This window comes from Channa argus, chromosome 19 (assembly GCF_033026475.1).
Source record: "Channa argus isolate prfri chromosome 19, Channa argus male v1.0, whole genome shotgun sequence".
NCBI lineage: Eukaryota > Metazoa > Chordata > Actinopteri > Anabantiformes > Channidae > Channa > Channa argus.
In genome coordinates this window covers 201,192-215,611 of record NC_090215.1, presented here as the reverse complement: position 1 = coordinate 215,611, position 14,420 = coordinate 201,192, and the positions used below count along the sequence as shown (strand labels likewise).

Sequence of the window (14,420 nt, the reverse complement as noted above, 5' to 3'; positions counted from 1 at the left end):
ACTCTGTTTATGTAGAAGCTTTTGTCACTCTCACCATCAATAACTTTCTTGTTGCTTGCACGTTCATCTTAGCACTTGTCTATTACTTGTTACTTACTTGTCCTCATGTTTTCTGCAGTACTTTTACCTACCTGATTCTGTTATCTGTTAAAGTAACTTCCCTGAATCTCTATGCTGCTGATTAGCTTATCAGATTTTGCCAGCTCTTTTAGCTTTGAATTTTAGCTAATGAATCTTGTCAAATTAACTTGCCTCACCTCACATTTGGAACCAGATCAGTCTTTTAACAGTTACAGTTTTCATAGTAAAATATGTATCTAATGAAGACAGTACTGTAAATTGTATTTCCTCTCAATCTAAATATATTCTATATCTGTCCAGTGGTGGAAACTAACAAAGTACAAGTACAAGTACTTTGTTACTACACTTTACACTTACATGTAACTGTACTTTACTTAAGTAGATTTAATTATGGCTACTTTGACTTTACTCCACTATATCTAATTCACTAATTAATTCACTGAGCAGGAGCGCCCACAGCTAAACTAAAACCCCCAGACTTATTTTTAGACATAAAGCCACAGGATTAATTGTAAAATAACACAGTCGTATTACTCGTAAACACATTATCAGAGTTGATCAAACAATATAATGACCAGTGCTCCAAACTTTTTCTTAACTGAACTTGGCGTGGCCTGCCTCTCCATCTTGGTGGCATGCGCTCAGAAAGCAGGAGAAGTAAAGCATAACTATGCCAGTTCTTGTTGTTACCTCACTGAGAACTGGGATTGAACTGATCCCTGCTGATTCACACATTAATACGATTGATTGATTGAGCAAATTAATTTTTTTGTTCTCCTCTCCTTCTGAAGGATCAGGTATAAATAACAAAATATTGCTACAAGCAAAACAAATACATAAAGTCTTATATTCATTAAGTCTTCATTAAGGGCTTTATGTGGGTCTTTGTTCAGTACATCCCAAGCTTTTTTGCAGCTCTCGACATTTTCTCAATATATATCAGTGTTTTATTCGTGAAATGACAGCTGTTACAGTCACTATGCAATGTTACAACACGACTAAAATGGAAAAAGCATCAGATCATAGCTTCAACTAATCATATATATATATATATATATATATATATATATATATATATATATATATATATATATATATATATATATATATATATATATATATATATATATATATATATATTATTTTTTTTTTTAATTTGTTTGTTTGTTTTTGTTTCCCTTGTGGCTTATCCCGTGAGTTCAGGGTCGCCACAGCAGATCATTGTCGGAATGTTGATTTGGCACAGTTTTTTACACCGGATGCCCTTCCTGATGAAACCCTCCTCAATTTCTACCAGGCTTGGACAGGCACTACACAGCTGGGGATGGGAATGGGCTGTTGGGCGTTCAATATCTTGCCCAGAGACATTTCGACATACAGCCAGGACCGTCGATTTAACCACTGACCTTGTGGTCCGTGGACAACTGCCTTACCAACTGAGCTACAACCACCCCATCTATTAACATTAATTAATTAATGTTGCTACAAGCTGAAGGTAGGACAACTTCTCTAAATCTGATCCCGGCGTATGTGGCAGGACATCCAGGCCATCACCGACTACAACCCAGTAATTCCACCCCAATAGCCACAGATGTCTCCTTCCTCAATAAGCTAAACCACTTCTATGCTTGCTTCGACTGGGACACAAGGAGACAGACCACTCCCTCTGCAGAGCACCAGCCCCTCACACTCATCTCTACAGATGTCTATGCGGCACTGAGCTAGATCAACACATGCAAGTGGAAACGCGCTTAGGACATGTACTGGTCAGCTCTCTGAGCTTTTTACAGATGTTTTCAACCCATCTCTCGCCCAGGCACCTCTGCCTACACGCCTAAAATCTACCTCCAGTGCCAAAAGACTCCACCCCAAAATGCCCCGTAGCACTAAACTTGGAGATCTGGGGATCAGCGCCTCGGTCTGTAACTGGATACTGAAATTTCTGACCATCAGAACTTAGCATGTCAGGTCAGGCCACACCTGCTTCACCACCATCACCCTCAACATCAGTGTAGCACAGGGCTGTGTGCTCACCCGTTTCCTCTACTCCCTCTTCACCCACCACTGCAGACCTGTGCATGGCTCCAAATGTGCAGATGACACTACGGTGATCGTCCTTATCAAAGACAACAATGAGATAGCCCACAGGGAGGAGGAACAACACCTGGCTGCGTGGTGCATGGACAATAACATGCTCCTTTACTCCAACAAGACTAAGGAGCTCATCTTGGCAAGCATGAGCCCATCATCTAAATCTAAATTAATCTAATAAATTAGAATTCATAAACTGCTATTTTAAATGTTTCCGTATTAAAAATAAACTAAACTATTTACTGTGTATTTCAAGTGTGTCTATATAAATTTCTATCATGATGAGTAACATCATGGGCGACTGTGGCGCAGAAAGGTAGACCAGTTATCCACCAATCTCACATTTGTTGGTTCAATCCACGGTTCCTCCAGTCACGTCGAAGAGGCCTTGAGAGACTGAACCCCAACTTAGACCTGGTGAACGTTGGCCAGCTGCATAGCAGCTCCCTCATTGGTGTATGAATGTACATGTGATTGTGAGTGTGAATGAAAAGCAGTGTAAAGCGCTTTGAGTGCCGATAGGTAGAAAAGCGCTATATAGGTGCAGACCATAACAGTTTCTTTACTCAGACAAGCACAGGGAATAACTAGCAGAGGTACTGAATAAAGATATTAAACTATTTGTAATATGAAATGTAAAAGAAATAAAAAAGGTACTTAGGACTACAGTTGTTAAGTCTCGCAAATTTAAAAGTAGGATTTTTAAAAGTTGCAGAACACTGACAAAGGTGAATTTGAGCTATGCCACAAAAACAAAAGTGTATGACAGCAACCTAATGCTGTCCCAACATAATTTAACTGCACCAGCAAACGAGTCTAGTTCCAGCCCACCAAAAAAAAAAAAAAAAAAAAAAAAAAGGTTTGAGAGAAACCTAAGAGGCTGTCACAACCATCCAGCTGAAAGCAAGTGAGGATAGACAGAAATGGTTTAAGTCTTGATTAAGTCTCCTTTCCTCTCTTTTTCCATCTCCAACTCTTGAGCCTTCTCACTTCTTAACCCAAAGCTACATAATTACCCAAGTGATTCCTGATTGTTTCCATATGAGCAACCCGAGTTTTGGAGTAAGCCAAATTAACATAATGCGTGTGTCTTTCTGCTGTTTAGCCTTGTCCAAAGTTAAAACAACCTCTTGTTCTTTACACTAAAATAAACATTAAAAAATAGATTCTGGTGAACAATGGATGAAGAGAAAGAAGTGAGAGGGCAGGGCAGCATGTGGCACAGTCCATATTGCCTGGATTGCAAGATGTCAGGAATGTATCACATGATTTGTCCTTATCCCCACAAATATACATCTGTAGTGACAACTGCACCTACTAGTAGATCAGAAGGTGCACAAGATCAATACATCCAATACCTCCGAACTTGTTTTTCAGCTATTTTTACCAGAAGATAGTTTGACCCATTGAACTGGATAGAGCTAATATGCATATATTTGCAGAGAATATGACTCATGAGATAAAGGATTAGGGAAAAGTTTTAAAGAAAAGGAGAAAATGCTTAATCTCAATGTGAAAACAGGACAGGCATGGACTGAAGAGCTGGCATATTGGCCTCACAAGCTTTTTTAGCATGTTATACTATATAATTCCTATACATTATTTTAAGTTATTTTAGAGGAGGACAGATCCCAGAAATGTCACTGTAAATGTTAATCTATTGATTATAAAAGTTAGTGAGTGGGTGAACAGTTTTAGAGAGAAAAAGTTTCCACCCCCTAACAGTAAAAGGACAAAAATATTAAATGTTTTTTCATCGTCATATTTCATGCACATTCAGATACTACAGATCATTAAATTACATACTTGATTGGATAATGGAAATTGGCATAGATTGTATAAAAATAAAATTACAGTAAAATCCAGAAAATTATATCAGTGCAAATGTTTACATCTCACTTGATAAACCCTTTAGGTGTTTAAGCGCAAATAAGTAAAAATCAGGTGTCTAATCTTCCCAAATTAACATACCTAGTGCCACTCAATAAGTGTTGATCATAACTCTAAGTAGACTCAAGCGGTTTTAACAACCAAAACAATGGGCTCAGGAGAACAGTCTTGAGAAGACCTCAAAGTGAAACTGGTAACCCTTCATAAAAGTGAAGAGGGATATAAAAAAGTTCAGGGTTAGGGGATACCAGTCCCAACTGTGAAGACCATAATCCAGTAATGGAAGAAACAGACACAATGAAAGAAAAATAACTGAAAGAGGCGCCAGGAAATTTTCTTGAGAGCTACACAAAAATCCAAAACAAACAACAGGGGACCTGGCAAGATCTATAGAAGCAACTAGAACTAAAATCCACATTTCCAGTCTGAACAAATCTTAATTGTTTGTGAAAAAAAAACACAAAGGAAGACTACACTTATTTCTGGACTAAGGCCGCATGGTTGAAGCATACAAACGACCATGTGAACAAATCAAATGAGTTTCTGAACAAGATCATGTCATTTGTGAGATTTAAGTTGAATTATTTGGTTATAATTTGCTCACGTATGTGGGGTGAGAAAAAATGTGTATGAGGAGAGGAACACTATTGCCACATTTAAACATGATGGAGACTTGCTGATGTATGGGAGGGTAAATGGTAAACAGTTTGCACTGAGCCACAATTATGTACATCTCCATCAGACACTAGTTCTGCATAAAGTTCAAGGAGGAATGAATGCAGCCCAATAGATTTTAAAGCAAAGCTTTTTACATCAGCCAAAATTAAAAATGAAGAGGCAGTGGATCCTTCAAAAAGACAATGATCCAAAGCAAAGTCAACTCAAGAAGGATTTTAAAAGAGCCAGGTGAATTTTTTAACACAGCCCCTCTCTCTAGACTTCACTGAAATATCATTAAAAATCTGTATATAGATTTGAAGAAGCAATTAGGAATGGGCAAAAAATACACACCAGATTGGAGGAGGTTACAAATATTTTCAATATTTTACTATAACTGTGTTCTTACACACTCAACCAATTTTCTTGACTTCTGATAGTGAACATTTGTGGTGGTGGATGCAAAGTTTTAAACAGAACTGCATGCATGCATGAAGCTTATTAATTTATGTTTTAGCAGAATATTATTAATATAAGAAGAATATTAATGTTTAAAGAAAAAAAAACACAAATATCAAATGCGACTGTGGTGCAGGAAGGTAGAGTGGTTTTCCATCAATTTCGCAGTTGTTGGTTCAATCCCCGGTTCCTCCGATCACATGTGGAAGTGTCCTTGAGCAAGACACTGAACCACATCCAAGTTCCTCCCAGTGAGCATAGCAGCTTCAGCATCGGTGTACGAGTGTGTGCATGATTGTGAGTTTGAATGGGTGAATAATAAGCAGTGTAAAGAGCTATAGAAGTGCAGACCATTTACCATTTACATTGTAGCCTATAGACACCCATTTACCACCTCATTAAAATTCTTCATGCTTTCAAGATCTCCCTACCTTTTTGCTATTTGTTGGTATTGCAGAGACAACTTGTTCAAGCATATTTATCAAAACTAAATCAAATCTTACTCTACTCAGAGTAAGTCAGAGAATATTTCTAATTACTTGTCTTCTGGGTCAGGCCCAGGGTCTCCTCTCATTTGAACATCACTAGAAACCCTCTACAAACAGAGATCCAGAGACCATCCAGTTTCTCACAGTTCAAAGGAGTGGTGGCTCCAGCTACGTACCCTATCCCTGCAGGTATGCCTTACATTGCACACTGCAAAGAAAAATTTGTTTTCTAATTCCATGATAATTATGTCTATCACTACACTAGGTTTAACTATTTATCAAAAGTCTCTCCATAACAAGCTTCCCTTGATCTCATGCATTTGATGAAAAACACTAAAAATTCAAATTATTTGTTTACTGTCCAGAATTCTTCTAGCAATAGGTACAAAGCTTTCTAAACTCCAGGTCTGTGAGGTTAAGCCACTCTTGTCTGAACAGCACAGGGACTGTCTTCCCTTTTGAATTCTACTTTGAAGACTAGCACGCTATAATCAGGGGCAGTTACAGGGCTAGGTAATGCACTCCACCCTTACAACTAGATAAACATAACAGAAATATAATTCTACATTCATTAGCATCATTTCCTCCACACTATGTAGTATTTTCCTTGGGGCTGGCAAGAATGAGAACCTGAACCTGAACATGTGCAGGCCCTGGATAGCCTGCACATGTTCATTACCCACGTTCAGCATGCCTTATTATTTAGCCATCCATAACAATGCAGGCATCAAATGAAAATAGGTTTGAAATAGGTTTCCTCAAATCCAGACATTAAGATTTTTCTTCAGCAACTGAAGAATTTCATACTAGCACATGCTCACATTGGTGCAACCTGAACAAACATTCCTAAAAGAAAAGTTTTCTTAAAGGGGAATGATAAAATTTTTTTTTTTGTTTTAGGGTTTGTCTCTGAACCATCTTTGGAATATAATAAGAGAAACTGAGTATACAAAGGGGGAAGGATGATCCCTGATTTAGTTAAAAGTCAAAGTGGCATGCCAGTCAGCTTTCCAGATAAGATATTAAAGTGTAACACTTTCAAACCACCCAAGGACGCACACCCTCAATCATAAACCCTTTGAATTTCATAATTTGAATTATCAGTTTATCATAAAATTTTAGGTAAGTTTAATTTCAATTTCAGTTAATTCCAGAAGTTTGAAGAAAAACACGTCAACCAGAATTATTGTGACAACAAAACAGTTTCATGATTTTGTTATAAGAGTGGACCCATTAGCTAGAAACCCAGAAGGAGTGTAAATAGAATTAATTGACCAAAACCAAACCAACATGACGTTATATTCAGATATAAGTAATAAACAAAAACAAAAGAAAAAAAAAGAGGTTGAGTGAACAAGAAACTAATAATAAACCCAGCTGAGTGAATAAATATAAATTAGACTGAGCGAATTGGAAAGGGTCGATATGAAATAGGCTGGGTGAACCAAAAGACAAGTCATGAACCAAGCTGAGTGAACTAAAGAAACTAAACAAAAAACAGGTTGAGTACTCAAAAAGACTAACACAAAGCATGATGAGTAAACTAGCTACATAAAACATAAAACTACATAAAAAAGGCAAAGAGACTTAACACGATGCTGGTGAGTGACTGGGATGGCGAAGTCGAGCCACTAAATACGTGAGGGCACCAATTATTCCTTATCTGATTAATGGGGATGGGACGATCGTTGCACAGCTCAGGTCACATCTTCCAATTGGCAGACAACATGTCATATTGTTGGAGTGCTGGCAGCACTGACCAGGACAGTTAGAGACTGAACAAGCTCTGCCCTATGCTGCCCACTGAACTCTATAGAGGAGGATGTTTGCCAAGCTGACACCGATTAAGGACAATACCTCTCACCCACTGCATCAAACATTGGAGGCTCTGTGCAGCGCCTTCAGGGAAAGACACACCTACTTTAAAAAAGGTTTTTCTGTCATGGATTTTAGGTTATCTCCTTTCAATGGCTTCACTTCCTGTCCTGACCTTTTATTTTGAAGCCAACCTCTGCCATTTCCTGTCCTATAGTGATTTTGCCACTTCGCACACAATAGATTTGTTGTGCAATGACCATCTCAGCAGAGCAGGTAAAGAAAGAGCTATGCATACTTCAGCCCACAAAGGCTGCAGGTCTTTATGGAGTAAGCCCCAGAGTACTAAAAGCCCTATGTACTGTTCTAACCAGTTTCACACCTGTCCCTTTGTCTGCGCTCTGCTTCCCAGTACTTTTGACAGTTCTTTAGTTAGCCTCGTCCAAATTCCAGTATAGCCTCCTTTAGTTATTCTAGTCCTGATTTGTGTTTAGCTTTTCCTTGATTTGTGTTCATGTATGCATTTTTAATGCTCCATGGCCAAGTGAGCCTTTGTCTGCTTCTCTGGAGTGATTTTTAGTTTACCCCTTTGGTATCCTGTGTTCTTTAATAACCCACAATCCCATTCTTGGGTTTGCCAGCCTTGTCCACGGCATTCCCTAGTTCATGTATTTGTATTCCTGTGCGGATTCTGACTTCAGCCAGACTTCAGGGAATAATGTCAGGGTTAGTGAAATCCTGGTTATTGTATTTACATTTTGGATACTTTAGTCTTACTGCCTTAGTGTCATGTTTATTTTCTATGTATTGTACTAATTTTCTGATTCTACAGCCTGTTAGCTTCACCCCTAATTTCCTAAAAGACCGTTTCTCTTGACACTCCTGTTTCTGACCTCCTTCAGGAGTGAGTTTTTTTATTTGTATTTTCCCCTGTGTCTCAGATTACAGTTTTATCACATTGCTTATGACTGTTTACTCTTGATTCAGTTCTCATAAACAAATCTTGACATTTAGCACTTTACACAATTCCCGTAAGCTGCTTAACAAGTGAGTTTTCCTGCTGTGGGATCAATAAAGTTTAATCTTGTCTTATATTTTTCATTTTGATATTGTCAACATGAAAAGGCTGTCCAAGCCCTCAGGTGCAGCTTTCATGAGGTTTCAGGTATCATTTGATGATACCATAGACACCTTTCCCGCAAAGAAGTCCAGACACATGGAAATTTGGTGTCACTAGGATTGACTTTGACATAAACCCACACTGCAACTTTTGTATTGCATTTTTATATTCTAATGCATTGTTTTTTTATTGTTTGAAAATTGCACCTTTTTAGTGTTGATATTGTGGGAGATGTCAGGACTTTCTAAATATATTCAAAATAATAACTAACTGGAACTCTGGTTTAATTTAAATTAATACATTTTTATTAATTCAAAAATTAAGTTCTGTCATATGGCTGTTGTCCATTAATTTTGGGGTGCACACGGAGGGTTGGGGGTGAGGGAGCACCAAACCATAATCTCATCTAGGGCACCAAAATGACTAGAGCCGGCCGCGTGTGATCCAAAAACTCAGATGTCAAGCAGTAATCCAAGTCCACAAACAAAGACCATAGAGTGTTACTGTAAGTCCAAAATCCAGGGTTCCAGGTCAAAAAAACAATAGTCTATAATAATGCTTGGGATAACCAACACTAAAACATGACATGACGGTTATAAATGGGGTGAAAAAATTATGTGTGTCGAAACAGGAGGTCTGGGCACTGTGACTATAGGCAAGCATCTGGCAGGGAAGGGAATAATGCAACCGCAAGGGGGCATAAGCCAGTGTCTTCTTGTGCCAGTCCCAAGTCTGGATAAATGCAGAGGGTTGTGGCAGGAAGGGCATCTGACGTAAAACACATGCCAAATCAAACATGCGAATTGTGACAATGACTTCCATACCAGATTGACCAGCACCAGTGCTGTTGACCTACAGGGTACCAGTGGAAATTGGACTACTGTTGGTCGAAGACAAAGAAGGAGAGGAGGAAGGTGTGTTCGTAGGCAGAGAGAGAAGAGGAAAGCTAAGAATGTAGGACTGACAGTAGGGACTTTGAATGTTGGTACTATGACAGGGAAGGCTAGAGAGTTGATCGACATGATGCAGAAAAGGAAGGAGGACATACTGTGTGTCCAGGAGACCAGGTGGGAAGGTAGCAAGGCTAGAAGCTCGGGAGCAGGGTTCAAGTTGTTCTACCATGGGTCAGATAGGAAGAGAAATGGAGTAGGAGTTATCCTGAAAGAGGAGTTGGTGAGGAATGTTCTAGAGGTGATTAGAGTATCAGACAGGTTGATGAGTCTGAAGCTGGAAATTGAAGGAATGATGTTCAGTGTTGTTAGTGGTTATGCCCCACAGGTAGGATGTGAGATAGAAGAGAAGGTAGAAATTCTGGAGTGAGTTAGATGAAGTGATGCAGAGCATCCCCACAGGTGAGAGAGTGATCAATGGTGCAGATTTCAATGGGCATGTAGGTGAAGGGAACAGAGGTGATGAGAGTGTGATGGGCAGGTTTAGTCTTCAGGACAGGAATGCAGAAGGACAGATGGTGGTAGACTTTGCAAAGACGATGGAAATGGCTGTAGTGAACACTTTCTTCCAGAAGAGGCAGTAACATAGGGTGACGTATAAGAGCGGAAGTAGAAGCACTCAGGTGGACTACATCTTGTGTAGACCTTGTAATCTGAAAGAGATCAGTGACTGTAAAGCATTGGTAAGGGAGAGTGTAGCCTGTCAACACAGGATGGTGGTGTAAAATGATGCTGGTGGTGAGGAAGATGAAGAGGACTAAGGCAGAGCAGAGGACGAAGTGGTGGGTGTTGAAAAAGTAAGAATGTCGCGTAGTTTTCAGGAAGGAGCTGAGACAGACTCTGGGTGGTTTGGAGGTGCTTCCAGATGACTGGACCACTACAGCTAATTTGATCAGGGAGACAGGTAGGAGGGTACTCGGTGTGTCATCTGGATAGAGTAAAGTTGGTGGTGGAACGAGGAAGTTCAGGAGTGTATACAAGGAAAAGAGGTTGGCTAAGAAGAAGTGGGACACTGAGAGGACTGAAAAGAGTAGACAGGAGTACAGGGAGCTACAGCGTAAGGTGAAGGTAGAGGTGGCAAAGGCCAAACAAAGCATATGAGGACTTGTATACTAGGTTGGACACTAAAAAGGGAGGGGTGGATTTGTACAGGTTGGCCAGACAAAGAGGTAGAGATGGGAAGAATGCCAGGAGTGTGATGGGAAGATGGAAGGAGTACTTTGAAGAGTTGATGAATGAGGAAAATGAAAGGGAACAAAGAGTAGAAGAGGTGACTGGTGTGGAGAAGGAAGTAGCAAAGATTAGTAAGAGTTAAGTGAGGAGGTCGTTGAAGAGGATAAATAGTGGAAAGACAGTTGGTCCTGATGACATACCTGTGGAGGTATGGAAGTGTCAAACAAGCCTCTAAAGAAAGAGGTGCATTTATTTTATTTTTTTACCTTGACCAGCAAGTGGAGACTTTTCTCCCCAAACACATGCTGAAGGAAAGTGTTGTCCTCTGGGCAGCTTACATGTGACTGCAGCTGGATAGGCAGAGCCACCAGGACTTCATACAGACCTGCAAAAGGATAAAGAGAAACAGGATTGCATACTGATAAGATTATACATACATTCACGTCCCTTACAAACATACACACACACAGAAACAGAAAATATATTCCACGTTTTTTGCATGCATGTCATGCGATCATACAGTACAATAATCTGAAGTGATGCACATGCTAAGGAATACGCACATGTACAGTCACGAGACATGTAAGACAGTAATGCATGTGCTAACAATAGTGGTCGACTAATTGATCTTTTAGCCGATTAATCATCCTGATCTTTAACAATTTAAGTTAATTCTGCATCAGTTGATATCTGAACTCTAGGTCGACCAATTCATAAAAACAATACATGCAGACACACCTGCAGCCTACACTGCCAGCATTTCACTCACATAATAAGCAACTGCGTAAAATTATTTGGGAGCATCAGTACAGAGAGAGCAGTGAACAACATTAGCAGAACAGAAAATATAGTTGCGGTTTTAATGTTGCTCTTTCTGGTTGCTGTAACAGGACAGGAGTTCGGCTGCCCTTCATGCATTGAGCAAATGGGATGACAGAGGGAGCCCATTGTAAAAAGTTTATTTGAGCAACTGTTGATATAACTGAAGTTGTTAATATACGTTTATTTAGATTTTTGCTTTAATGACTCTTCAGTGACTACTGTGTGGTTTTGTGGTTTCTCTCAACTTAAAACGAGTATGTGTTACATCTGCCTCACACTGCCATTTGAGTGAGTTAGGGTTAGGGTTAGATTTAATACATATTAATTTTTTTGCAGACAAAGTCCAAGAAGAATGGTTTTGCAGGAATATTCATGATTCAACCAACATTCAAAAACTGCATGGCTTCAAAGCTGACTGTGGTGGCACACTACTTGTATCGTTGCTCTGGGCCAAAATTTTTTAGTAGATAGAAGGTTTTGTCTGGTTTAGAGACTCTTTTGGACATTGGAGTTTTCCTGGACCTCTTCTATACCAACTGAACCAAGAGATAGAATAAAAACAAGAAAACTGTTTCCTACACTACAGTGTGAAATGTTTCTAAACCAATGTTGAGGATTTTCTTAGGCACTATTGCCGATGCTAGATGAAGTACTAATTTATGTAACATCAGAGGAACAGAGTTTTGCATGTACTGTATATTCTGCAGGAGAAAATACCTTGGCTATCAGAGGTTTAAAGGTCAATTCTGAAAAAAGCTACAGGGTTTGCACAGCCAAATCAAGAAGAATTTTGCTTTTCTTTAAAAACTGTTGACAATAAAAAAAAGAGATACAATTGCGGAGTAACCACCACCAAGGAAATTTACCTCCATGTGAAGGTATTCAATGACAAAACCTTAAAACTGTGTATGTTTTGTTAAACAGGCGCGACACTGTTATCAATTAGATTTTTAGGTCTGTCATCTGTATGCTAGAGTGACCAAGAGCTATAGATCTGTTGAGCCTAGTAATCCCTTTCTTAGTAAACAAACTCATGAATTTATTGCTAATAATAAATTGTAAAATAATTCACCAGCTCCTCCCCAAAATTATGACAGATCTTCATTTACAACAGTGCTAGAATCATCACTAAGACTCCCCTCCCTTCTTACATATAAACCTCATTAAGCTAACCTCAGCTGTTGCCTCATCTAAACTAACAAGTCTGTTAGACCCTGTTCCAACTAGACTGTTCAAAGATGTTCTACCCTTAATAGACACATTCATATTAGATTCGATCAATCTATCTTTAGAAATGGGTTATGTACCTATGGCCTAAACGGTAGCTGTATTTAAACCGCTAAATCCCAGGTATTTTAGCTAATCATAGACCAATATCCAATCTCCCCTTTTATTTCTAAAATCCTTGAAAAAGTAGTTGCAAAGGAATTATGTGACCACCTTTACAGGAATAACTTGAAGATTGTCTGAAGATTTCCTGTCAGGATTTATAGTACATCAAAGTACAGAAGCAGCACTGGTAAAGGTCGCCAACCATCTTTTCTTGGCTTCGGATAATAGACTCATCTCTATACTGGTTCTGGTAGATCTTAGGATTGCATTTGACACCACTGACCAAAACATTTATTACATAGATTTCAGAGACTGATCAAGAGAGATTTTAATTTATTTATGTTAATGATAGATCTTTCATGCACACACAAGTTTGTTATGGAGTTTTACAGGGATCCCATAAAAACTAGAATAGAATTTAAAACCCTTCTCCTTACATACAAAGCTCTTTATGGTCAAACCCCATAATATCTAAAAGACCTAATAGTAATGTATTATCCTAAAAGATCACATCGATCACAGAATGCAGACCTACTTGTGGTTGCCAGAAATTGTGATGGTAGAACTGGAGGTAAAACCTTTATTTATCAAGCTCCTCTCCTGTGGAATTGGTTCCCGTTCAGATTCGGGAGCAGACACCCTGTTTATTTTTTAGACTAGGCTTAAAACCTCTCTCTTTGATAAAGCTTATAGTTAGTTGTCATGCTGCTATAGGCTTAGACTACACCTGAGTCACCAATGCACTGAGTTCCTTTCCTCTTCCTTCACCGCACAATTATGTCACCACTGCATGACATTCACTTGGTTTCTTCCTCTCTGTACCTTTCTGCAGGTATCCCCTGCTCCCCAGATGTGTGTTTCCAATGTGGTCGTACTGTTGGTCTTTTTTTCCCCTTTTCTCTTTTCACTTTCCACTAACCCCAAGGCAGATGGCCAACCATCCTGAGCCTAGTTCTGGTGGAGGTTTCTTCCTTTAAAGTGAGTTTTTACTCTCCACTCTTGCCTAGGGCTTGCTTAAGGGGAATTTTGTTGGGTTTTCTCTACATATTTGTATAGTCTTTATTATGTAAAGTGCCTTGAGATGTGATTCACTTTGAGGTGAATTGCATCTATATAAATAAATTTGAATCTGAATTGAATTAAATTGAATTAAATCCCCAGACCCTCCAATCACATGTCGATGTATCCTTGAGCAAGACACTGAACCTCAACTTAGTTCCTCCCGGTGTGTGTTGGCCAGCTGCATAGGAGCTCCCCCATCAGTGTGTGTGTGTGTGTGGGTGTGTGGGTGGGTGTGTGTGCGCGTGTTGTTGGAATGGGTGAATGAGAAGCAGTGTACAGCATTTTGAGTACCAATAGGTAGAAAAGTGCTATGTAAGTGCAGACCATTGCTTAACTGTTTATCAAAAGTGCAGCGCCTGGGAAACCCATCAACTCTACTAGAAAAATTGAAGTAAAGAATAGTGGACAACCTGCCACTGTGCTCACCTTCTAGGGTCACTATGTCAGACAGAACCCTGTGACCCAGACAAAACCTAGTTC

At 39.3% G+C, this 14,420-nt stretch overlaps 1 protein-coding gene across 4 annotated transcripts in view; it reads right to left on the bottom strand.

The window, feature by feature from the left end:
• Positions 1 to 14,420, bottom strand: part of mpp7a (MAGUK p55 scaffold protein 7a) — a 135,572-nt gene that overhangs the window by 97,343 nt on the left and 23,809 nt on the right. For all 4 annotated transcript variants that reach the window (XM_067485904.1, XM_067485905.1, XM_067485903.1 and 1 more), the window contains one exon: positions 10,991 to 11,109. In XM_067485904.1, coding sequence (XP_067342005.1) covers positions 10,991 to 11,109 — 119 coding nt within the window. The remainder of the gene's footprint in view (positions 1 to 10,990; positions 11,110 to 14,420) is intronic.